Genomic DNA, 26,903 nt, shown 5'->3' on the forward strand with positions numbered 1-26,903 from the left:
TGTTTCTTACTAGTGAAATAGGCCGCGCTTCGCGTGATTATAAAAAATCTCATGTACCAGGTACCTGTGTCCATCAAGGCTAGGACAAATGAGAAGAAATCACTTAGTGTGTTTGTCTACTTTGTTGAGATTTGAACCTGAGGCCTTATGGTTCTCAACCCACTTCATTGATTTATTTAATCCTTTTCGTCTATAAATGTTGACGCCTCTTATCTCTATATGTCATGCTATCAACAACTATGTATTGTGATATTTTAGAATTTTGACCTAAGTCACTGATAGGAAAGATAGTTAATCGTTGTAGAATTTTTCTTATAGTTTGACAGACTTGCATTCACTTATACTTTGGTTCTATTTGTTGATTTGCATATGTTGTGAGCCATTCAATTGAGGAAGCAAGAGAGAGAAACAACCAAAGGGTTGGGGGGGGGGGGGGGGATTCGTGCTAGTTGTATCTCCCAGAGTTAGAGACGGTCATGGTTTCATGCTATGTAAATCACCTTACTGCTCCATTTTGGCAGCATAATATGATCATGTGATTGACAATGAGTGCCTGTTTTGGTAATTCATCATTGTGTCAAGGATCTACCGGGAACAACCTCTCTACCGCACACAAAGGTAGGGATAAGGTATGCTTACATCTTATCCTCCAGACACCACTTGCGAGATTACACTGATTATGTTGTGATTGGCTGGAGAATTGCTTGTGACTTTTCTTAACTTTAGTCTTTACATATGTTATAATAGAAAACATATACCACTTGAAGTTGTACCGTCTATTAGATAAGTCAACTTTTGCTTTAAATGGAAGTTAAGCACCTTTGTCATGTCATAAATGTAGTTGTTATTGATATAGAGCTTGTCTTTTTTGCTTAAACAAGGCAAGTAGACTACTAATGCTAATTTTGTTTGCCACATATTGGGAAATTTGTACACCATAGAGAATATTCTTGATCGGTGTTATCAAAAGCAAAAATCACAAAAAAGCTCTAAGGTTCATTGGTAAAGTGAATATCAATTGTTTAGTGATGTCTCATCGGAAGAGGTTCATTGGCAAGGAAAATTATGTCTTAGAACCTTGATGATGACACTAAAGTGCACATTAAGCGAGGCAAAGCGCTCAACACATTTTGAACCTCGCTTCAGGGCTTAAGCGCGCCTTTGATAACACTGGTCTTGATCAATTACAATCTGCGTGCATAGAAATACATTTAATATGCTATATTTAGTTCAATTCTTATAACAATCCCAGAATATTTTACTTCATCATTAAAAAACAATCCCAGAATGTTTTGTTTTTGACTTTTTTAGTCATATTAATGTCTTAAGATATACTCTCTTCATTAAATATTTACTTTATTTGTACCATCTCTCCATATTTGAGGTGTTTGTAGTTTCAAAGTAAATACTACTAAGAATAAAATATATAAAAAAAAATCTGGTCTTAAACTTTTAAAATGAAAAATAATTTGAGAAAACTATTTTAAGAAATCATAATGAATTATTTGAGATAGAGGGAATAGTATAGTTGAAAGCCGGAAAAAAACCTATAGGGACGGATGGGATTAGATATATAAAAATAAATAAGAAAAAACAATTGGATATCCAAAACTCTCCATATATTTGAAATTAAAAAAAAAACATTAGATCACAAAAATCTACCGCAATCTCATCCTACATTTCTAAGCAGGATATAAATGGTTGTTTTATTTTTTGAGACGAGTAACCCTTCAAAGTGAAACACAAATGGAATTTGAAGTCTCCGATGCTATTCAAGTTCCATCAAATTCAATGCAAGATTCGATCTTGACAATTCCTTTATTGCCACTAGAACTCATCACTGAAATTCTCTTGAGGCTTCCAGTGAAATCCCTCTTGAAATTCAGGTATGTTTCACAATCTTGGCTTGCTTTAATCTCTAATCCTGTATTTATCAAGACTGATCTTAGTTTATCTGCTAATAACAAGAATACGGAAGACACCCACCATGTAATTTTTTTGGATATTGGTGGAAAGAAATGGAATTACAAAGAATGTCCTCTTAAATCTTTATTTTATGACTCTGTTACCGTGGCTCTTGAATTGGATTTTTCCATTGAAAACGACAGGTATTGGCTCTATGTTAAGGGTTCTGGCAATGGATTGGTTTATCTTGCCCATGATGGTTTAGAATATTCCCTTTTATGGAATTCAACAACTAGAAAGCACAAGAATTTGCCACTTTTTAGACCTAGATTGAAAAAATATGAACGCGCATATGGTTTTGGATATAATGAGCTCCATGATGATTATAAGGTAGTGATTATTTCTTATAATTATATTGTTCGCGGTTCAGATGACATTGAGGTCAAAGCATATAGTCTAAAGAGTGATTCTTGGACTAGTGTTGATTATTGTGACGAGACATTCTCTAACAAAAAAAGTGTTGGTTATTGTGGGGATAGATTAATTTATGAAGGCTCTTTTGTGGATGGGAAGCTTCATTGGGGGATAGTTCTATTTCTGATCCTGATCCTAATATGGGTAAAGGTAGAAACATTATTGCTTTTGATTTAGCTAATGAGAAATGGGAAAAGGTGGAGAAGCCCTCCTACGGAGAAGGAGAGACTGAATTGCTTGTGGGAAAGTTGGGAAGTCATCTTTCTGTCTTTTGTGATTATAAAACAACTCATTTAGGTGCTTGGGTTATGAAGGAGTATGGAGTGAAAGAATGTTGGATAAAGATGTTTACCATCAGGTATCCAAATGATCCCGAATGGTATCCAACCTTTTTCATGTCAAATAAAGGTGAAATATTGTCGGTTTAGAGCAACTTCCATGATATACAATTTAAATGATGACTCATTCAGATATTCAGATGTTACTAACTGTCATGACGGTTGATATGCACAATTCTACCTTGAAAGCCTAGTTTGCCCTTTTTCAACCCAAGGGACAGAGGACGCCAAAAAGTTGCTCGTATCAAAACAATCGAGTGACAAATAACTTGTAAGCAGTGCCGTCTTAACCCCTAGGCCACTAAAGCAATCGCTTGGGGCCCCATATTTTTGGGGGCCCATTTTTAAAAAAAAAATTACTTATGAATGTTATTTTAAAAAAAAATTATATGTACTATGAGTGCTATGATTTCTACTAAGGAAATTGCATATGAAATGAATATAGAACCCGAATTTTGTAAGAAACAATTTGATAAAAATATTGATAACGAAATCACAAAATCCCTTGAAACTAGAGTTGATTAGTTTATATATATATAGTAGATCAATCTATTTTTTTTCACTTCAAAATAGATTTGAACCAATTGAAGCATATGAAAATATTTTTTGTTTCTTATTTAGTTTGTAAATTGATATTACTAGATGATGAGAATTTTAAAAACACTGTCTTAACCTTGAACTTTAACACATACTCCCTCCGTTTAAAAAAGAGTGACATGATTTGACTTGGCACGAAGTTTTAGAAAATAAAGAAGACTTTTGAATCTTGTGGTCCTAAATTAAAATTATGTCAAATGTACTAAATTGTCCTTCAATCTTGTGGCTTAAACATGTCACGTGGAAAACTGAAATTAAAATGTTACCAAAAAGGAAAGAGGTCATTCTTTTCTTAAAAGACTAAAAAGGAAAGGAGGTCATTCTTTTTTAAACGGATGGAGTAATAGTTATTCTGCTATTGATGGTTTAGATTTATTTTTTGAATTGAAAGTGTTAAGAGAAATAATATATGTAGAAGATAATGATCTAACGAAAATACACAATCAAATAAAAGACTTGATTCTTTTCCAAATACACATATTGCTTATGGAATAATGTTAACAGTTTCTCTAACCGTTACCTCAGTCGAAAAAAGTTTTTCAAAACTAAAATTGATTAAATCTTATTTAAGATCAACGATGTCTCAAGAGAGATCGAATGAATTAGCTATATTATCAATTGAAAAGCAATTATTAAAGCAAATCGATTATAAAACAGTAACTAATGATTTCGCATCTAAAAAAACTAAAAAAATAGATTTTAAATAAAAGTATATATGATGAAAAAATAAAATATTAGGGCCCCTCCCTCAAATTTTGCTTCAGGCCCCCAATCTTATTGAGTCGGCCCTGCTTGTAAGAGTACTTTCTTCTCAAGTGCTTTCAAATTCTGTTTGTTATTTCAAATATTAAACAAGACACACATGTGAAGGATCTCTTTAAACTATATTGCTTCTGGATTAGTTTTGGTTGTCTCCTTGTAAGAGTACTTTCTTCTCAGTGCTCAATCCGTAAAATTTAATAATTTTCAATATTTATTTGAATTGAATCTAAACTTTAATGAAGTGATAAAGAAAGCCTATGTAAAATTTCGTAAGTTTATGAATTTAATTTGGGCTATGTTCTGTTTTAGAAAAATTGTTATTGAGGTAAATTTGAGGTGTCTAGGATCCGTACGACAATGTAGAGATGATTAGAAGCAGGGTTGTTTATTGGATAGATTAGATGGATAATTATGTTTAACGATTTAATATACTGGATATCAATTTTAAAATGTATTAATCAATTAGCGAACCAATAAGAACCGGTTGGTATGATATCAAATTAGCAATTATCAAGTGATGTATAGACTAATTATAACACCAACTTGCATCTTAAATACTATTGTTGTATTATTCTTTTTCTTCAATTAAAATCACAAGAAGAAAATACCTAGCATTGCTTTAATTAACTCATGTCTCTTTTTATTTTCCATTAAATATAGACTAAATTTTAGGAATAGCAAATATAAAATTATATTAGCGCTCTATATCTACAGGTTTGTTGTTTGCGTACCATAGCAAACAAAGCATTTAATTTGTATAAATCACATCGATTTGTATAAATCGCTTGTGTCTATGAAAATTGTGTTTGTATATGCATATGTTCTTTGTGTTAGGCAAGAGAGATGAGCGAGATTAGGAGAGAGAAGAGAGAGGCGAGCGAGAGAGGGAAGATAGTGGAGATAGGCGAATTGTATATGTATATTGGTTAGATAATTTTATATATGTAATTACTATGCATATGTATCAATTGTATTTGTATATCTGCGTAAAATTTGAATTTATATACAATTGAATCAAGTTAAAACATTTGTATTTGTATATCAAATCTCTCTCTCTTTAAACAAACACAAATTGTACATTGTATTTGTATAATTTGTGTTTGTATAAAGCGAGAGAGAAAGGCAAAAGAGAATCGGACAGGGGAAGATTTATATTCGTATAATTATAAGTGTATAGGACGGAGAAATATGTATTTGTATATACAATCTCTCTCGCTTTATACAAACACAAACACAATTTATACACATTTGTGTTTGTATAAAAGTGAGAGAGGCGAGAAAGAGAATTGAGAGTGTCGAGTGAGATTTAGGTGAGAGAGGCGAGAATGACAATGTGTTTGCTACAAATTAGAATTAAATGACAATATAGCTATGGCATTTATTTTGAATTAATAATTTACTATAATGCACAATTTTCCCTTAAAACATATCATGAGATTTGTCTCCAACAAGAACAAACCAAATCTATATGCAACATTAACAAGAAAAAAAAATTAGAACCCGGAGGGGGTATAAACTAATAAATATATTGGAAAAATATAAATATGATAATTCTTGTGGTTTATCCGATAAGAAAACTGAGTAATTCATCATCACATCGATAAATCGTCAATTATAAAATTTTAATTTGTTAATCCAATATCCCTATATCAATAAGTTCATAAGATAAATTTGTGATTGAATTATCGGTTATGACTCGATTTTGAATATTTCATATTGAACATGTAACGTAAGAATTTGGTGCAATATGAGAGTGGTTGGAAGTGAAAAAATAGTCAAAACTTGAATCTCCAAAAATGTTGGTTAAAACTGTAAAACAATGGGTTAAGGCCCCTATGCACGTCCCTCGTGAGTTTTGAATTTTTCATTGATGATAAATACAAAGCACTGGACCCCATAATACACGTCCAGCGTGAGGTCTTTTGGACAATAAAAATATATGTTGTGCGATCAATGTGAGGTCTTTTGGACAACAAACATGTGTGTTGTGCGATCAATGTGAGGTTTGTTTCGCTATAAATAGTTCCTAAGTGGAGAGAAAGGAAATAAAAGAGAGTAGGAAAGAAGAAGCTTTTGTAGTTAAATATTCAATTCAATGTATTTTGATATTTATCCGTTTTCAAGGAAGATAGTGATGATATGAGAGATTAGGAGAAAGCTGGTTTGCTAAAAAGTTTATAATTGTCGACTTCTTTCAATAAAATAATTTTTTTGCATGTATGTGTCTTCAATTGATAAGAATGACAATTATAAGTTTTCTAGAAGCCCAACTTTCACCAAATCTCTCAAGTCAACAATAAAAGTTTCTTGATAGAACTTTTGTCAAGAATTAGAATTACACTCTTTTACACATAAATTTACTTAATATGGACTAAAGGGAGTATTAATTACGTTCAATTATATTTTCTACTTTTTGAGTTGATTTATTTTCTTTTTACAAAAATCACTTTTTTTATATCTTTCTTTAACATCTCACATTAAAATTCAAAAGTCTCACCCACTTCATAAAACTTTGTACTCAAGATATATAAATAAAATGAAAAGCTTGTATTTATCCATGTTCATAGTTACTACTCTATTCGTTCTAATTTATTTGTTTTCTTTTCCTTTTTAATTCATTTTGAAAAGAAGGTTTCTTTTCATTTTTTGATAATTTTTTAACTAATTTTTCACATGACATATTTAAAAGATTAATAAACATTTTGATATATTTTTAATTTAAAATGCCCAGTTAAATTTTTTTTGCTTAAATTTTATATAAATCAAAATCAGAGAAATAAATTAAAAAGAAGCACTGCTTAATTTATTTTTAGTTAGAGGTGTATTTTATTTTACCTAATTTTATTAATGATATTTTGAAATTATAAATTTGACTAGTATTAACAGTTAGTTAATATTGAGGATAGCATAGAAAAAAAAGTTAAAATCCTCTTGATTGTTATAATAGACGCATAAAGTTTAATATATTAGTTTTGTGGAGCTTATTTTACAAAAAAAATCTTAATTAAACTTTGTTTATAATCTTTGTTTGTTGGGTATTAATCATTCCCTCTTCTTCCGACAAATTCTTTAATTTTTATGTTTTTCTGTAGTTTTTTATCGCGATTGTTGATGCAGAATTTTTTTCATTCGAGTGTTGTTTAATTTTTGATAGTTTTCTTTTTTTTTAAAATTGTGTTGTTCTATATATTGAAAATGTATAATCTTTTATCTTTTTCATATTTAAATATATAATGTTATTTTTCTCATATTTGATTGGGTTGCTGGGTTTTTGTATTTCCCACTTCTAGTGTTGGATGTTTGTGATTTCTCTATTGATGGTGCATGCAACGGAGTTGATGTTTTATGTTTTTCTCTCGCTTTGTCTACTTGTGCCCTATCCCTTTAAAAGTTTATTGACCCTGACACGAGTGCTGCAATAAAAAAAGATGAATTTTCATATTGTAGGTGTTTTGTGGTAATAAAAACTTCTCCCCTCAAGTTCGCAGGTTAGCTTCATGTTCCTTATAAATTAAAAAGACTCAATTGGATATGATAGGTAATTTACATGTTCTATGGTGATGTTTAATAAAAGTAAATTCTCTCTTCTTTCGGACATAATTACCACCCCAATAAATATTGTCACCCGGATAATATTAAATGACAGTAACTTAAATTATCTTATATTTCAGAGGGATATATGAATTTTGGTATAGTTGGTAACATCTTTTGAGTGATCTGTTGATTTATTGGTTTTTATTGGGTGTATTTTGAACACAAGATAGCTTCTGAGCTTCTTATTCTACCAAAAAATTAAAGACATAGCTTTTCGTGATCCTTTAATATTCTTGATAGTACTTGTAGTAGCACCTTCTCTTTTTGTTGGTCACGAGAAGGAATAATAATGATTTTAAAGCAAAAAAAAAGTACTCTAAATTGTAATTAGTATGACTTAATTCAGGTTTGTAAGAGGACGAGTTTCAATAAATAGATTTTTTTTTTGGACAAATTGAGGGTGATGCAACTTCTAATTTAGTTTAATTTGATTGAGCTCTATGTTATATTCATATTTTCTAATGCATTTTTGTTAGTTACCTTGTGAGAATTATAGTAGGAGTAGCAGAGGATGTATTTTATTGATTTTTGAAATAAATGGTTGTGGATGGAAGCCAGCAGTGTGGCGTATATATTTACTTTTTGGGGTGAAATTCTCTATTTGATTTTTGGTTTCTTCTCCTTGAGTTATTTATAACTGTAATCTTTTAATTAGGGTTACTCATTCCATTTCAGTCTTTATCTTTTGATACTCTCCCTATTTTTTCATATGTAAATGGAAAAGAGTTCAGAATAATGGTGAAACAAAACGTTGGTGATAGCTGAATTGCAGGAGTTAATTACAACTCGAGGATTCAAAGGCTATTTCAGGATCCTATCGGAGAGGTTTCGAGAAAATAACCACAGATTATGGAAGAGAAGAAATGATTGAAGAAGATTGAGTGTAGACAAACAACATGTATCTATTCATATCTTTACAATGACTTGTACAAGTATTTATAGTTGCATACAATGAAAGAGATTGAGCTAAATCTGTTACTAACTGATTTCCTGAAGCTAACTAAATTCCTGACTGTGTACTATTCGTAACTGTTTTTCCCGCTAAAATGTATAACTGCTTTGCTGACTCATTTAATCTGGAAATCTACTAACAGTACTCCCCCCTCAAAGAGATCCTTGTCCTCAAGGATCAAATGATGGAAATCTGGTCTTAAGGATGTTCGAATACTCCCAAGTAGCAGCATCTGCCGACAAATCTTTCCACTTCACCAAGACTTGCGTCACTGCCTTATTACCCTTCTTAACCATCCTTCGCTGCAATATGGCTTCAGGGTCTGAACAATGGGGATTTGCTAAATCAGTGGTTGGTGGATAGGTAACCAGGGAAGGAACTTCATAACACTTCTTTAAGAGGGACACATGTACTGTTGGATGAATCTTCACAGAATCTGGAAAGAGCAAAGTATATGCTACTGGACCAACCTTTCTAATAATCTGGAATGGGCCATAGTATTTAGCAGCGAGCTTGTGATGAGGAGTCTCGGATATAGTCACTTGTCTGTAAGGCCTGACCTTGAAGTATACCCAATCACCAACTGAAAAACTTCTGTCACTTCTATGTTTATCAGCTTGTTGTTTCATCCTCAACTGAGCGCGTATCAAATGATGCCTCAACAATTGTAGTTTCAGTTCTCTATTGATGAGTGTATTATCCACCTCAACAGATGAGGACTCCCTTGGCAGGTAAGGTAAATGCAATGGAGGCGGTCTGCCATAAAGTACTTCATAAGGAGTTAACTCAATAGCAGAGTGATGGCAAGTATTGTACCAAAACTCTGCCATCGGTAGGCAATCATACCACCCTTTAGCATCTTCCGCACAAAAACATCTCAGATAAGTCTCCAAGCACCTATTAAGAACTTCAGTTTGACCATCACTTTGGGGATGATATGCTGAAGATAGATTCAACTGAACACTTTGTATTGAAAATAATTCCTGCCAAAATGTACTGAGAAACACAGCATCCCTGTCACTAGTGATATTATCGGGTAGACCATGAAGTCTGACTATGACATCCATGAAAACCTTAGCTACAGACTGAGCTGTATAGGGATGTTTAAGAGGAATAAAATGGCCATACTTGCTATGCCTGTCAACTACCACTAGTATGACTTCATAGCCATGGGATTTTGGTAAACCATCAATGAAATCCATGCTGATTTGAGACCACACTACCTCAGGAATTGGTAAGGGCTGTAAAAGACCAGGAGAAGCTGCTAGATCAGCTTTACTTCTCTGGCACACATCACACTTTTGCACAAACATTTTAACATCCTGTCGCATTCCTTTCCAATAGAAGAGTGTAAGTAACCTCTTCAATGTAGCCTCAATCCCGGAATGGCCCCCTTGTGGTGTAGCATGCCACAAAGTGATGATATCTTGCCTTAGTTGTCCCACCTTGCCAACAACTAATCTGCCTTTCCTCCTCAATTTGTTTTGATACCAAGTGAACTGTGAATGAGTATGTGGATCAGCTTGCAACCTCTCAATCAGTCCCTTTAATTCAATGTCTGCTGTCCAACTATCTTCAATAGCTTGCAACAATTCAGAGTCATTATTGGAAATAATCAAAGCCAAGAGTTCTGCACCAGAAACCCTTGAAAGTGCATCAGCAGCCTTATTTTCAACCCCTGATTTATACTCAATGGTATAATCAAAAGGCATTAACTTGGTCAACCACATAAGTTGGGAATTGGTGTGCAATTTTTGTTCCATTAAGAACTTCAGAGCTCTCTGATCAGTTCTGATAATGAACCTTTGCCCAAGCAAATACTGAGACCATTTAGAAACGGCATGTACAATAGCTAGTAATTCCCTATCATAGACAGACATGGCTGCATGTCTTGGTGAAAGAGTCTTGCTGATAAAGGCAATAGGATGACCTTGTTGCATCAACACCGCTCCAATGCCATACCCACTAGCATCTGTTTCAACCACAAATGTTTTGTTTGCATCAGGTAAGGCGAGAACAGGAGTCCTAGTTAAAGCTTCCTTCAATTGTTCGAACGCCTCAGTAGCAGCTGGTGACCATTTGAAACTATCCTTCTTCAAAAGATCAGTTAATGGTTTACTGATGATGCCAAACCCTTGTATGAATCTCCTGTAATAACCCGCCAATCCAATGAAGCCTCTTAATTGCTTAATAGTAGTTGGTACTGGCCAATTTTGAACAGCAAGTATTTTTGCAGGATCAGTGGATACTCCTTCCCTGGTAATGAAATGGCCCAGATATTCAATTCGATCCACTCCAAAGAAACATTTGCTTTCCTTGGCTAGTAAGTGATGATCCTTCATTGCAGCAAACACGTTTCTCAGGTGCAACAGATGATCTTCAATAGACTGACTATAGATCAGAATATCATCAAAAAAAACTAGGACAGACTTTCTCAAAAACTTTCGAAACACAGTGTTCATCAACCCTTGAAATGTTGCTGGTGCATTAGATAATCCAAATGGCATTACCAAATACTCAAAGTGCCCCGAGTGAGTTCGGAATGCTGTTTTTGGTATGTCTTCTTTGGCCATCCTCAACTGATGGTACCCTGCCCTAAGATCTATTTTGGAGAAGATTACTGAACCCCCAAGTTCATCCAAAAGATCTTCTACCAGAGGTATAGGGAATTTGTTCTTAACAGTGTGCTTGTTAAGATCCCTATAGTCTACACATAGTCTCCATGAGCCATCCTTCTTGCCAACCAACACCACTGGTGAGGCAAATGGACTACTACTAGGCTGAACAATGCCCTGATCTAACATTTGTTGCACAAGTTCTTCAATGATATCCTTCTTAACAGAAGGATATCTATAGGGTCTTTTATTAACAGGTTCTGTTCCCGATTGTAACACAATCTTATGATCATAAATCCCCCTAGATGGTGGTAATCCTGTAGGTTCAGCAAATAATTCTCTATAATCTTTCAATAGACTCACTATTCTAGGATCCTTGTCAATGTTGTCTTTAGTTTCTAACGCAAGTAGTTCAGCACTCATGTGAGGAAGTACTTGTATCATACATAATTGAGATTGATTACCTGTTAACTTCCCAAGCTTTCCAGCTCCAACACACGTAATTTGTTTGCCTGCACCCCTTAGTAAGTGTTTTCTGCCATTATACCAAAACTCCATAGTGAGTTTGCTGAAATTCATCTTGATATCACCTAGAGTCAATAGCCATTGAACTCCTAGTACCACCCCACAATTTCCCAATGGAAGTAACAAAAATTCAGCTGCAAACTCTGCTCCTTGCAACAACCAAGAAAGCTTGCACGACTTATCCACCTTCATAGTACCATTGGCTGCAGCAACTAACTGAGGAGTAGTTTGTGTGACTTGACACCCTAATTGTTCAACCAATGATGGATCAATGAAGTTGTGGGAACTCCCAGTGTCCACCAAAATGTGTAATGGTTGTTTGGAGTGATATCCGGTGACCCTCAAGGTCCTATACCCTAATGAGCCATTCAAAGCATGGATGGATATCTCCATTTGTTCAATGCCTTGTTGCATCTCCAATTCTTGATTCACCTCCTCATATTGCTCTTCTTCCTCACAATATTTCTCTCCATCTGTTTCTTCTAATTCCAGAATGTAAAGCTGCTTCAAGTTTCTACACTTGTGACCCATAACATATTTTTCATCACAAAAGAAGCAAAGGCCTTTTGCTCTTTTCTCATTCATTTCCTCTGGGCTTAATGATCTTCTTTGAAACCCTTTATGTATTGGTGCTCCCCCTCTACCAGGAGTTGGTAGGAGTGGCCTATTCTGAACCCTCTGATCTACTCCCCTTCTTGCTGAATTTCCATTGTAGTTTGAATATAATGAAGAATGAGGTTGCTTAATAGCAGAAAGGAATGCTTCTTGCATCCTAGCACTTTTATAAACTTGAGATAATGTTGTAGGGTTTGTGATTTTGACAGCAATATTCAGCTCTGTTTTCAATCCTCCCAAAAAACAACTGATCGCATTCTCCTGAGATAAGTTCACCCTAGTCAAATTCTTCTCAAAGATCGCTTGATAATCCTTCACACTGCCCACTTGTTTCACCTTTTTGATTTCCTCCATAGGATCATCAAAGTCAGTACCAAACCTTTCTACTAATGCCATCACATAATCATTCCAAGTGGCCGGATGCAAATACTGCCTGTATCTCATGAACGATAGATGCCACTGAATTGCTTCCCCCTCCAATTGCAGAGCAGCCACCCCAATTTTTTCTTCAGCCAAAACATTCTCCATAGAAAAGAATTGTTCAATTTTGAACAACCATGATCGGAGATCCTCCCCATTAAACCTCAAGAATTCCATTCTTGACCATCGAGTGAAATTCGACTGGTTGGAATGGTAACTATTACCACTGTTAGGGCTTCGTCCCCTGTTTATGTGGATTCTTTCTTCTGATTGAACTTTTTCTGTAGGTCCTTCCTCAGTTTCCAATGGTGTCTTGTCCCTTCGATTCTCCCCAGATGCTGCAAATTGGTTCTGCAACTCAATCACTGTCTGATCTAACTTCTCCAGAGAAGAAATTTTACCTGCTAAAGCTCCAACCTCTGTTATCAAATTTTGCATCATATCACGCAAATCCCCTACTTCTGAAGTTGAAGGTTCATTGATTGGGTCTCCACTTGCTCTTGTCCCTTTCGCCATTGATGCCAAGGAATCGTATGGCTCTGATACCACTGATAGCTGAATTGCAGGAGTTAATTACAACTCGAGGATTCAAAGGCTATTTCAGGATCCTATCGGAGAGGTTTCGAGAAAATAACCACAGATTATGGAAGAGAAGAAATGATTGAAGAAGATTGAGTGTAGACAAACAACATGTATCTATTCATATCTTTACAATGACTTGTACAAGTATTTATAGTTGCATACAATGAAAGAGATTGAGCTAAATCTGTTACTAACTGATTTCCTGAAGCTAACTAAATTCCTGACTGTGTACTATTCGTAACTGTTTTTCCCGCTAAAATGTATAACTGCTTTGCTGACTCATCTAATCTGGAAATCTACTAACAGTTGGTTAGTGTCCAAAATTATAATTCCAACCTAATTACTATTAAGGCTCTTTTACAGTGTTTTGTATTGTATCGAAATGTAAAACAAACAAGAATAAGGGTGTGAAAAGAAGAACAAATCTTTTTCTTTTTTTGTTATTAACATATAAACACTTGTTTCATGTTTATGAAAAAGAAAGTAATAGATCTTGTTCCCTTTTCCTAAACAACTTTTCTTCTTCTTTTTTATGGTATTAATTGTATGTATTTATTTATTTACATCTGCTAAAAATCAACTTGATCTTTGCTTCTTCCTTCAAACTACAACTTGTGCTGCAGCTAGCCTTGCAATGGGCACCCTGATTAAGCACATGAATTATACAAAAAAACCATTAGTCAATCGTCAATTAATCTCAAACATTTTCAAAAGTTCTTGGCAAACTCGGCCCCCATTGTTTAAGTCGATAATATCGAGGAGACAAAGATATATATATACCTGAATGGAGAGCAAGAAACATAGTCCAATCCAGCCTCAGCAAAAAATGCAACTGAAGAAGGCTCCCCACCATGTTCTCCACAAATTCCAACCTGTTTATATGTGTATATAAGTTAAAAAATGAAAAATGTTACTCCTAGTATACAAGTTATTTGCACTGTCCGTCCGTCCGTGTATATAAGTTAAATCTCTTATTCAAAGGCACAACTGACCTTCAAGTTTGGCCTTGCAGCCCGACCTTTTTCTGTAGCCATCTTGATGAGCTGACCAACACCTTTTTGATCAAGAACCTGATAGATATTAAATCTTCAAGCGTCAACATGCTAGTTTCCAAACTTTTGCATTTCACATGGATATATAGTAGTAGTTTGAGATATGGCAAGCTAACCTCGAATGGATCGTGTTGGAGGATGCCTTTCGCTAGGTATATAGGAAGAAACTTGCCTACATCGTCTCTACTATATCCAAATGTCATTTGTGTGAGGTCATTGGTTCCGAAGGAAAAGAACTCTGCTTCTTTAGCAATCTATCATCAAGTTCCAGTAAAATATGGAGCATAAGCAAATCAATGTAGCAAAATGTATGCCTTTCATTATTGAAATATATCATTGAAGAGTTAAGTAAATGAAAATCTTTCGCTAGTTAAGTAAGATCATGCATAGTCTTAACTCTTTGCGATTATCGTTAATAAGTTGCTTCAAAAGACATACCTCATCTGCAATCAAAGCAGCTCTAGGAATCTCTATCATGGTTCCCACCTTATAATTCAACGAGGTACCCATCTCTGCGAAAACCTTTTTGGCAACGTCACGGATTAAATCAACTTGATGACCTAATTCCTGTAAATTAAAGATGCACTGTTACTTATCAAAAAAATAATCAACTCCACCCCTTTGTATACACTTCATAAAATGAAAAGGGCGGTTATATATCTTCATTCTTGATACATCAATAATATTCAAGATGTAAGAATAGAACTTATTTTATACAAACCACAAAAAACATACCTGAGGTGTTCCAACAAGGGGAACCATTATCTCTGGAAATACTGAAATACCCTGGTTGTTCATAGTTATAGCAGCTTGAAAGATCGCACGAGCCTGCATTTCTGTCAGTTCCGGGTAGGATATACCTAGCCTGTAAAAGAGAAAACACAAATTAACTGTACGAGCGAAAGAAATGCTCTGTATATATATAGTTTCAAACACACTACATTTCCACCAACAATTTACAAGCAGACCATTATAAGAAAGTCTGGTTCCGGATTGTGAGACGAAAAAAAATACTGCATTGCTCAAATCAGGATTCGGATAAGCACTACCTAGACCAAGTTATACATTGACAGTGGAATGTGTGACTAAACATATGCACCTCTATAAATTTCTCTCTTTTATACAGCATCCCTTAGTCCTTGCAAAGTAATGCAGTAAAAGTAGATCAATTGTTTGTGATATGAGAAATATCAGACCTGCAGCCTCGAAATCCGAGCATGGGATTGACTTCTGACAATTTCTCAATCCTAGAATAGACATCTTCCTCGCGCATGCCTGTATGTGTTGTTAGTTCACTCACAATCTCTTCCAGGTTCCCTTCTGGCAAAAATTCATGAAGTGGTGGGTCTAACAGTCGAATTGTTACCGGAAGACCTGAAAAGATAGGAAACTTAGTACACCTGACATATTCACTTTGGAAGTTTATGTCAACTTGGAAAGTTGAACAGACATTCCACTAGGACAAACTAAATCTTAGTTATGGTTGTGTTCTTATGAACATGGAAATGAAGTTTTATCATTGGGTTTGTGTCGGATCCTCCAAAAGTAGTGCAATTTTAGAGGATGGTGCGGCTGCATTTTTGGAGAGTCCGAGCAACATAGATGCTCAGTATGGAAAGGTTATAATATTAGTTGCTATTGAAGTTACCATCCATAGCACGGAAAATGCCTTCAAAGTCAGATCTCTGGTAAGGCAACAATGAGTCGAGCGCTTCCTTCCTCTGCTCAAGAGTAACTGCCATTATCATCCTTCTCACAGCTTTTATCCTTTCGTCTGATGCAAAGAACTGAAAGAGAGATGTGCATCAGCTCACATTGAATAAAAAATGAATTTCATAATGAAAAGATGTGGCACTTCGCTTGAGACAGTGGTGTTGTAATATGTTGCAAGATATTACAACAAGACAGTATGCGTAGTAAAAGAAGAAAAAAGTACCATGTGTTCTGTCCTGCATAGACCAATCCCTTCAGCACCATTATTCCTTGCTGCTAGTGCATCTTCTGGTGTGTCAGCATTTGCCATAACCTAATCCATTGGCAATATTCATGATCAGTTAAAAGTATCAAAGTTTACTTATGCAACATAATACTACTGTATATCCTGCGGCACCTTGATGCGCCTGATCTTATCAGCCAAAGCCATGAAGATCTCCAAATCACCAGTCATAGCTGGAGGCGATAGTGGTTGCTTTCCCAAGATTACTTCACCTGTTGATCCATTCAACGAAAGCCACTCTCCTTCATGAATCACTTTGTCTTCAATGATGAGAACCTGCACTAAACTGGTCAAATGAATTCTTCCAAGTTCCTTAATGTCAACAATTGTGTTTCATTTTGAAAAGCTATAGTCGTACCTTTTCCGACTCATTAACACGAATATCAGCACATCCAGACACACAACATTTACCCCAGCCACGGGCTACAACAGCCGCATGAGATGTCATGCCACCTCGTGCGGTTAAGATCCCCGCAGCAGCATGCATGCCTCCAACATCCTCTGGACTTGTTTCAGTTCTAACCTTTATATGCCATAATGGAAAAGCTCAATTTCAAGAATGGAGAAAGTGTTAATTAACAAGGCAAGAATATTGTTTCCATGATTTCCAACCAACATACAAGAACTTTAATTAACTCAAGAAGGTGAAACACTGACATTGTATCCATAATTAGTTGATGAAAAGATTTAAATAAACAATGTCTTCTTTAGAAACACTCCCCTCCCTCCATCCACAGGAACAATATAAAAGAAAATAAATAAAGGATAATGCACGTAAACAAAGATACCATAGTGCGGTAGCATAGCTATCACCATTATTAGTAGATACAGGATGAGATGAGGAAATACCAAAATAGCACTCTTCCCTTGTGCATGCCATTCTTCAGCATCTTCAGCGCTGAACACGACCTGTCCCACTGCTGCCCCAGGAGAAGCAGGAAGGCCCTTAGCAATCACGTTGTCTTTATAAGCCGATGGATTTTCAAACTATGATAAACAAAAGAAGAAATCAAGTGTTTATCTTTACTTTTCCAATAAGTATTACATCAGTGCTAATCATACACAACGTAAGATTCAAAAAACATATCCTCACCTGGGGGTGAAGAAGTTGGTCTAGATGCTGTGGCTCCACCATCTTTACAGCTGCGCGCTTGTCAACAAGTCCCTCATTCACCATGTCAACTGCTATCTTTACAGCTCCTTTACCCGTACGCTTCCCTGTTCGGCATTGTAACATCCACAGTCTATTTTCTTGAACAGTGAATTCGATATCCTGCAATTCGTCAAAACAGAAACAGAAAAAGATTCATAATAATGTCCTGATTTTTCTGTTTATTGGAGATGTATAATTATTTAACCAATCTAAAATTGGAAAGGTAAAACAAACAAACAAACTATATATGAATGCTGTAGTCCAGTATAATGCCAGAGGTTTACCATCATATCTTTATAATGTCGCTCTAAAATCTCACAATTCTCAACAAGCTCCCTGTATGCTTCAGGCATACACTCCTTCATTGTATCCAAGTCCTGAGGTGTTCTAATTCCAGCGACAACATCCTCTCCCTGACTAATGCAGTTTTATCAGCTTTTCTCGACAAAAACAATGAGAAAATCTTAAAACTCAAATGCACCATAAAATGAACCAAAGTAGCATATTCTAGACCTGAGCATTGATTAGAAACTCTCCATAGAGCTTCTTCTCGCCAGTGCTCGGATTCCTAGTGAAGAGAACACCTGTTCCTGAAGTGTTACCCATGTTCCCAAACACCATGCATTGAATGTTTACTGCAGTTCCTTTAAGTCCTGTTATCTGATTAATGCTCCGATATTTGATGGCTCTTGGACTGTCCCAAGAATCAAAAACTGCTTTGATAGCCAACTCCAACTGTCTTTTGGGATCTGTATACAGAGTCATATCCACAAAGTTAATGTACTCTCATAACCTTTGGAATTTGGTTTAAACCAAAAAATTCACAGAGCAGGCCTTTCGTGGCCTTTTTACGATTCAGGCCATCAGTAAAAGATGGCTGTGGTTTACATTACCTGAAGGAAACTTTTCACCCTTAGCTTCAACATAGACATTTTTGTACTGCTCCACAAGCTGTTTAAGATCAGATGCTGTGAGCTCGGTGTCAAGCTTCACTCCTTTGGCATCCTTCAACTTCTCTAACTTCTCCGCAAATAATGAATGTGAAATGCCCATTACCTTCAAACAGACCACTGTTAGAACCACAGGAGATAAAATCTACGACGAGACTTTAACCAGCATTCTGTTTCATTTTCAAGATATGTAGGAAAAGTTGAAAAATTAGAAAAGAGAAAAAAAACATTAATGAGGATCTACTCACCACATCTCCAAACATGTCAAGAAATCGTCTGTACGAGTCATAAGCAAACCTCTCTCCACTTTTGGCGGCCAAACCAGTAACCACTTCATCATTGAGTCCAAGGTTCAAGACAGTATCCATCATCCCAGGCATAGAAATCTATACATAGATCAAGATAACTCAGCATTAGTATGATATAGAGATTAACTGAACTACATAAACATCGTCAAATGGACCTAACTCAATCCCAAAAAACTAGCTCAATAGATGAGGACTGTCCAATATCATATAAGGAGACCATGTACTCCATCCACTACCGTTATAGTAATCTAACAACATAGCTTGAACTTACAATCATTCTCAAATTGGCCAACTAGAAAGATTAAAGCTTATTTACAATCAATCAAGAGATTTCTTACTGCAATTTGCACAAAAGATGTTTAGACTATAGACAGCTTAACTAAAGAGGGGCCTCTTGAGAACTCAAAATATGCATCACTTATTAGATATTCAACAAACTAGCTCGCGATATCACAAAATGCATAAATTGGGTGACTATACTGAAAATGACTTCTTATAGAAAGTACTGAGATATTAGCAAGTAGTATAGACTTACAGCAGCACCAGAGCGAACCGAAAGAAGGAGAGGCTTGGAGGGGTTCCCAAGGAAAGCCCCCATATCTTTCTCCACAACTTCCAATCCTTGTAGTATCTCCTCCCACAGTCCTTGTGGAAGCTTTTTAGCAATCTGATACTCCTGGCATGCTTCTGTTGATATAGTAAGTCCCGGCGGCACGGACAATCCAATGCTTGCCATTTCAGCAAGGTTTGCTCCTTTACCTCCCAACTACAACACATATAGAAATGTGCTCAATGAGCTCAGTCTTCAAACTATCAAAACATACAAGTTCATATAAAAGATTTACACTTTCAGGCCACCTAAAAAATAACATCACCTAACGTTATAAGTGGCAAAGCTAGAATTTTCATTAAAAAGGTTCAACATCAAGTATAAACAATATAATTTTCCATCAAAAAAGGGGTTTTTACTAGCTCCCCTGGTCCTTAATAAGTGAAATTAAGGCTACAACAAGTTAAATTACACTCATAGTATATATAAAAAAGAGAAAAATAAACTTACCAAGGACTTCATGCCCTTGTTTCCTTCACTTCTTCCTTTTCCAAAAGTATAAACTCTCTGTACACCAAACAGAAAATTATAAACCAATTGAAATTCAACTTACACATAGATAAAAGTCCCATATGAGTTCCATATTTTGAAATTCTCCTATTATTAGGAATAACAAAAGGTGTATACGATGCGAATTCAGATTAATTGGTACCAAACAAAATTAGAGATGAAAGAGATAAGTTCAATTGATTAAAAGGTACCTGCATGATTACTTATGAACGAAAAACACTTCTTTTTCTGATAGAATTCAAAGAGAATTCTTGACAAGAATTGACAGAGAAATGATTGAAATATAACAAACTTTATATACAGGCAAAACGTGTTAGTAGTATATATAGGTGTCAAGTTTTAGTTTACTGAATAATAAATTCAGCAGAGCACGTGTAAACTATCATTCTGTTGAAAGTCTAGTTTTTTCATTAATGGTCAACTGACTCCATTTTAATAGGTGAACCCTTGGTTGCTAATCATTAACTACTCAATAACACCTAAATTTTTACACTAACTAAAATTTAGACACTCAGTTTAAAACATGATCCAATTAAGCACTTGTACATGTAATAAAATGTTTTTATTAGACATTATCAATTAAAATATTGGATCATTTATGCTCAAGTATTTATTACTCACTAGATAAGCTAACGCTTAAAATATGATTAAATTCAAAATTTCATTTATAAGGCCGAGTAAAAGTACCTTTTTTGCAGTTGATGTAGGTTCTGAAACAGGACTCAAAATTGCCTGAGGTGTAAGATTTTGCTTTTTTATTGGAGTTATTGGGGAATTTGAAAAGCCATTAGGTTCTTGTTTATGACACTTAATGACTTTACTCCATCTTGAACAATTCATATGGATGCCAAAAGAAGAGTACTTTGCTAGAAATTGCTCTTCTGCATACTTGTGTTTTAGTAATTTTCTCATGTACATATTATTTGTATTGGGCTTTAACAACAACCCCTTCATGGTTGAACTCATCTTTCTTCTTCAAGTCCTAAGTCTCCTGTTATAACAAGAAAAAAAAAAGATAACTATAGTCAAATCTCTCTGTATCGATGTTATTTGTCTGAATTTTTTAAATTGCTACAGCAAAGTGTTTAAAGAATATATAATACTCCCTCTGTTTCAATCTGTTCGTCCGATTTTAACTTGACATAAATTTTAAGAAAGTAAAAATATCTTTAAATCTTGTGGTCTTAAATTAAAGATAGATAACTTAATTTCGTAGTGCAAAAAATCAAAATTAAAGAGGTGTCAAAAAAGAAAAGAAATATTTCTTTTAAACAGACTAAAAATGAAAGAAAGACAAACAGATTGAAACAGACAGAGTAAAACACAACATGAAAAAATCGGTTTAAAAAAAATATAGACTGTGATAGTAAAATATTGTTATGGAGAATGACTGTTACAGAAAAGTCTGATTGTAATATGAATTATAACTCAACATCTTGAAGATCAGATATGAACTAAGAACACACAGCTACACATAAGCTTAGTAAAAAACAGCAAAATTTGCGTACTATGAGAAGAATTTTCTTTAATTGATAAACACAAATTAAATGTCTTCTGCTATATATATATATATATATAAACAAATAAGAATCATAACAAACAGAAGGGTAATCAAGAAAAAGAAAAGAAATTTAAACATAACCTGCAACTTAAATATCAAAATTCATAGCACATATATAATAATGTTGGAAATAATTTTCCTTCAAATAAGAAAAAAAACATACAATTAATTAAAGACTATATAAATAATCAGAAAAAGTTGCATACCTATGTTTTAGAAGAACTGAAAAAGTTCAAAGAATTTGTGACATCAAAATGGAAATTGGCTGTTGAGTTATGTGAAAGAAAAATAATATTAGTATATGAAAATATGAATGAATAGCCAAAAATAAATAGAAGAATTATATGTGGATGATATTAGAATGGCATGACCAATAATGGTGCAAGTCTTTTTGCAAGATGGTTAACTATGACTTTGACTAATTGGGAGGGAAAAATACATTTGTGATATCTTAAGGAATTTCCAAACTTACCCTTCTATATGCAAGTTGAGTTGGTTATGTATGGGCCATTTTATGGCATGGCACACAGATCAATTCCAATTTCCAGGGATAATATTGCTTGGAAGTCTTCTCATAATACATTTTTTTTCCGTTCCCTTTTACTTGTCCACGTTAGATTTTACATGCCTTTTAAGAAATAAGAATTAATATAAGTATTTTAACAGAATACTTAAATTAATTAATGTATATTTTTTATCTTAGAAAATGAGTTTGGTGATAAGTTATCAATATTAAAGATAAAACAAATTAAAAAAAAATTTAAGCTTTTTTGATGTGAAAAAGTATTTTTAAAATACTGAACACATATATGATATAACCAATATATGATGATGGTGACTTTAAAGAAATGAAAAATAGTAACCAAGCAAAATCAAAAAGTGTTCCAGACATATTGGAATATACTTTTCAAAAAAAAAATACTTTTCACCAATAAACTTATGCCACATGGCATGTCTCCCAACACATAATTAAATCTTGTATTTTTCTTTTTTGCCATTGGGGTCTTTTGAATGAGGAATTTATTTTTTTTCTTTGGATATTTATAAAACATAATGTGGGGGCTTTTATTTCAGATTTAACAGTTCAATATGAGATAATGAAGGGAAAAAAAGGGGCATGAGGCTGAGTTCAATTATGGGAACAAAATTTCAAGAACCACTATAAATTGAACCTGAAATTATTCAGCCACTAGATAGAGAGATAAATATATACTTTACTATCATTGTCTAGATCTTTCTAGGAATGTCTCAATTTGAAAAGTAAAAATCAATTTTTGATTTTCTCCTCATCTTTGTAAATTATTATGCATTTCAAGCCATCTCGTTAAAATAACAAAAAAAAATCAAAGTATCTTTAAACTATGTGAAATAGAATAATGATGCACTCAGTTAATAATTTGGTTTTAAATGTCCATATTGTTAATTATTTAATAGGTCAAAATGTTTTTTTTCCTACTAAATATATTATTATTATTATTTTCTTTTTTAAACATATTTTATTCCTGATATAAAAATTACTTTTAAAGAACCTTATTTTGTTCTTTTCTTTTAAAATCACTTTAACTAATAAATAAGTAGGAATTTATCTTTTTTTTCTTAATCTCATTTTATTAATTGAAATAGAATAACAATATGTGTTTTTTTAACCGATAATATATATTATATATAAGAACATAGTGATCTCATCATTAATTTTATTTTGATAACGATAAAACAATATTCTAATAAAATAAAATATTTATATTTCTTAATCTTTTTCAAATTAAAGTAGAATAAATATTTTTCTAATAAAATATTACAAGGGAAAAAATGTGTTTAAAAAGAATAGAAAAAATATATTCTAACCTCAAGTCATTCCCATGATCATCATTATCCAAATCAAAATTTTCTCACCATTAATTCAGTTAAACCCTCTCCTAAAATCACTCAACGAGAATTCTAAGGACTAAAAATTACAATAGGGAGTGATTTATTTATCTTAACGGATGAAATTGATTGAAATTCACCCTAAATTGCCACTTCTCTATATGAATAACTCCGCTATAGCGACCCCCACTCGCTCAGGGGGAATTTATTTGGTGTGTCACGTGACACGGCTTCGTTGAAATTTTTTATTAAATAATTATAAATAACTGAAAAGCAAATTGTAAATAAAGAACAAATGCAATAAAGTGACACTCCTTAAACCAACTAAGAGTGTAGCTCAATTGGTTAGGGTACTTCACTTAATGGTTTGAAGTTGGGTGTTCAAAGTTCAAACCTCAATACCACTTTTTTTTTTCTTGGTTAATTTTTTTAATTTAAATATATTTCGCTACACGTAAAAATGCTAAAAAAAAATCTTAATTTTTTAATATAATATTATAATTTTTTTAATTATTTATATTTATTTTAAAATGTGACACCGCTTATGAATAATCTTGCGTACACCACTGCACCCACTATAGTGAGAATTAGTTCTCTATAGCAATACATTTGTGAGGTGATAGGACGCCACAAAGTTAAGATGTCTTTTTAAAAAGACAAAATGGTCAAATGACCCCCAGCCTATTATCGGATTTCCAACTACACACCTATCTTTCACGGGAGTCTTATTACTCCTTGAAATACTTTAAAATGGAATAAATAACCCCTTAAGTGCTGAGTTGGCATAGAGAGTGAGTTGCTTATTTTTTTTAATTTCCATTTTTTTTCTTTTTTCTTTCTCTTTCTTTCTTCTTATTTATCTATACAACTATACATTTTTCACCATTATCATTGTTGAAACTTTTTTAATGGATGTTTGGTATAAAAATTATCAACAACTAATGCATTTTATGAATAAATAATTTTTCAATAGATTTATTTAGATCATGTCTAACAAATTAAGTATATTTTTTAAAAAAACATACCCATAATTTTAAAAAAAATTTAAGTCATGGACTCAAGGGTAACAAAATCAAAGTGAAGTAATTGTATATTTAAAAAAATATTTTCAAACTTATTAAAAGGAACTAAAACAAAACAATTTCTTCTACATTTTAAAAGTAGGATCCTACATGTTCTCCTAAAACCCATGAAGAATCAAAATCAAAAACTCAAATTATAAATTAATCATGAAAATTCTAGAGGGACAAAGAATAAAGAATGAGAAAGAGAGAGAGGTTTCTCAAATTGGTGTCACAAATTGGTCTCAAATCTTCTCATCCGCGATGAATTTGAGCTGTCGACGGAATCTTGGGCTGAATTTGATCTTGAATGCTCATGACCCATTTAATGTGTATCTGAAATTGTCTAAGGAAGAAAATCGAACGAAATGTAAAAAAATCTAGAAAAATTGTTGAATTGGTTGAATGAAAGATTTGATTAGGACCGCTATCTTCTAGGCTCTATAGATTCAGAGTAGATAAAAGTGACTTGAATTTTCGTTTTTACAAATTGTTAGAGATATATAAATTTATTGAGGTAAAAAATGGTGTTTATTATAGTTAGAGTTGAAGAAATGATTAGGGAAGAAAGGAAGAGAAAGGAGGGGAACTTTTTTTAAAAAAGAAATTACTAAATGGTGAAATACACATGTCAAGTGCGTGTATTTCACCACAAGACACATGCCTGATAATGACATTTTAGGGGAGAAATAACTCCACTTTAAAATAGTTCAGGGGGGTAATAGGACCCCCGTGAAGTATAAGTGTGTAATTGAAAATTCGATAATAGATTGGGGTGGGGGAGGGGGAGGGGTCATTTGCTCATTTTCTCTTTTAAAAATAGAACAACTTTAATGATGATTTTATGTTTTTTCTCTTCTTTAAAATAACATTTGAAAACTCCATACATTCTCTCCCCATTTGCATCTTAAAGACATTCCTAGATTGATAAAAATACTTAAATGAATATGAGTAAATATAACAAATATAACCAACGACATGTAAAAATGTAATTTTAAAAATATGATGATTTAAAGAAGCTGAAACAATATTTTGCTAATACACAACATATGGTGTTCAAAACAATTTAATCAAAATCAGGGGCGAATTCAGGATTTCAAAAAAATGGGTGCACCATTGCTTTAAAGATAAGATCTAAAATTTGTAATAACAATAACTCAACAAGCAAAAGATGAAAAAAAAGTTACATTACCACAAAAAATATCATTAGTCTACAATTGTACTAGGACAGACTTCATATTTTGAAATCAGTCTATATAGTAGGATCATTACTTATATTTTCAAATATCTTACGCTCTATCTTACAAACTAAACAACCATTCAATTTTTTATATATGAAAACCCTAATTAAAGTCATGTATTTAATTATTTTTTTATTTAGTTAGTTTGTTTATTAAAAAGAGAAATCATGAACTAATTTTTTTTTAATCTTAAACCTTGACTATGATAATTTTTTAGATTCTTAATGACTTGAAGTCAAAGACTTGGAGCTTCTTTGTGTGGAAAATAAAAGGGAAAAATTGAAGAGAGAAGAAAAAATATTGTTGAAACTTGAAAAGTATGTGGAAAGAAAACCTTTTGAGTCTTTTGACTTTAGAGCTTTAAGAACGTAAAAAAAATGAAAGCGAAATTGTGATGGCTGGGATCAAACCGGAGACTTTAGTGTTGAAAAAATGCCCTCAGACTAGTGAATCAGCTACCCATTTTGAGAATGAGTTCCGCCAACTAATATTTAATATATTTTTTAATAATTATACAAGTAATATATCAAATTAGTTAGATGACCACGAATTTTAGTGACCCAAATTTATTACATAAATTCACCCCTGATCATAATTAACTAATAAAAAATTTAATATTTTCAAAATAAAATAAATTATCGATAAATACATTAAAATTACAAAATATTTATTTTGAACTATTTAACAAATAAAATACTTTTAAAAAAATTGAAAATTATTAAACCAAAATTTGATGTCAACAGTCGTTATAATCTAGATCCGTCGCTGATTGAAAATATGCATGAGTTAAAAAGTGATTAAAAAATTTTCTTCAATAAATTTACAGATTCATTGAGATCAATGGAAAGCTTTGATACCACTATTATGACATCGAAGAAGCTAAAATAAAATTGAAAAAGAATGAATGATAACTTCTTGTATTAATTATATATTATATTTCTATTATTATAGAAAAGTTATTTCAATTTAAAATATAAAGTTTAAAATATCTATGTATATGTGACTATATTTTTTAAAGGAAAATTATATAACTAAGCTAACATTGAATAGTTAGTTATATTGCATCACTATAACTTTAATTAATTATGAAAAATGGTTAGGCTGAGTCTCATCTTTTTGTATTAGATCGTGTAGAATTTTTTTTCTCCTTTTATACAAATCTACACACTACTTCTATCTACCACACCCACTTAATTTGCTCCTTGAATCTCTCAAC

At 33.1% G+C, this 26,903-nt stretch overlaps 2 protein-coding genes across 3 annotated transcripts; one reads left to right on the forward strand and one right to left on the reverse strand.

Annotated features, from left to right (window-relative positions):
• Window positions 1–1,746: 1,746 nt before the first annotated feature.
• Window positions 1,747–2,807, forward strand: LOC125823602 (F-box/kelch-repeat protein At3g06240-like). Its single transcript, XM_049502950.1, has 2 exons — window positions 1,747–2,428; window positions 2,530–2,807. Exons 1-2 carry the CDS (start codon window positions 1,747–1,749, stop codon window positions 2,805–2,807), a joined length of 960 nt encoding a protein of 319 aa, XP_049358907.1.
• Window positions 2,808–10,420: 7,613 nt separating this feature from the next.
• Window positions 10,421–21,835, reverse strand: LOC125823771 (pyruvate, phosphate dikinase, chloroplastic). Of its 2 annotated transcripts, XM_049503154.1 has the most exons (22): window positions 21,726–21,835; window positions 20,646–20,949; window positions 19,899–19,955; window positions 19,374–19,604; window positions 18,779–18,916; window positions 18,474–18,636; window positions 18,094–18,329; window positions 17,865–17,993; window positions 17,521–17,700; window positions 17,277–17,414; window positions 16,786–16,950; window positions 16,542–16,703; window positions 16,368–16,457; window positions 16,080–16,218; window positions 15,628–15,805; window positions 15,167–15,296; window positions 14,870–14,998; window positions 14,548–14,685; window positions 14,372–14,449; window positions 14,160–14,251; window positions 13,977–14,022; window positions 10,421–10,430 (listed from the first exon to the last, which is right to left on the reverse strand). In XM_049503154.1, exons 2-21 carry the CDS (start codon window positions 20,922–20,924, stop codon window positions 13,980–13,982), a joined length of 2,895 nt encoding a protein of 964 aa, XP_049359111.1. In that variant the 5' UTR covers window positions 20,925–20,949; window positions 21,726–21,835; the 3' UTR covers window positions 10,421–10,430; window positions 13,977–13,979. The 2 variants fall into 2 exon arrangements, with proteins under 2 accessions (XP_049359111.1, XP_049359112.1); XM_049503155.1 differs by lacking the exon at window positions 21,726–21,835 and having other exon boundaries at window positions 19,899–19,957; window positions 20,647–20,768.
• Between the last annotated feature and the right edge of the window lie 5,068 nt (window positions 21,836–26,903).

This window comes from Solanum verrucosum, unplaced genomic scaffold, assembly GCF_900185275.1.
Source record: "Solanum verrucosum unplaced genomic scaffold, falcon-dt-bn FXZP01000093.1, whole genome shotgun sequence".
In the NCBI taxonomy this organism is placed as follows: Eukaryota; Viridiplantae; Streptophyta; class Magnoliopsida; order Solanales; family Solanaceae; genus Solanum; species Solanum verrucosum.

Coding starts and splice junctions, on each gene's coding strand:
- LOC125823602 (XM_049502950.1), top strand. CDS start 1,747: ATGGAATTTGAAGTCTCCGATGCTATTCAAGTTCCATCAAATTCAATG. Junction 2,429..2,529: donor CTCTAACAAAAAAAGTGTTG/GTTATTGTGGGG, acceptor ATATGGGTAAAG/GTAGAAACATTATTGCTTTT.
- LOC125823771 (XM_049503154.1), bottom strand. CDS start 20,924: ATGAGTTCAACCATGAAGGGGTTGTTGTTAAAGCCCAATACAAATAAT. Junction 19,956..20,645: donor CTACATCAACTGCAAAAAAG/GTACTTTTACTC, acceptor TTTGGTGTACAG/AGAGTTTATACTTTTGGAAA. Junction 14,023..14,159: donor GTTTCTTGCTCTCCATTCAG/GTATATATATAT, acceptor GTGCTTAATCAG/GGTGCCCATTGCAAGGCTAG.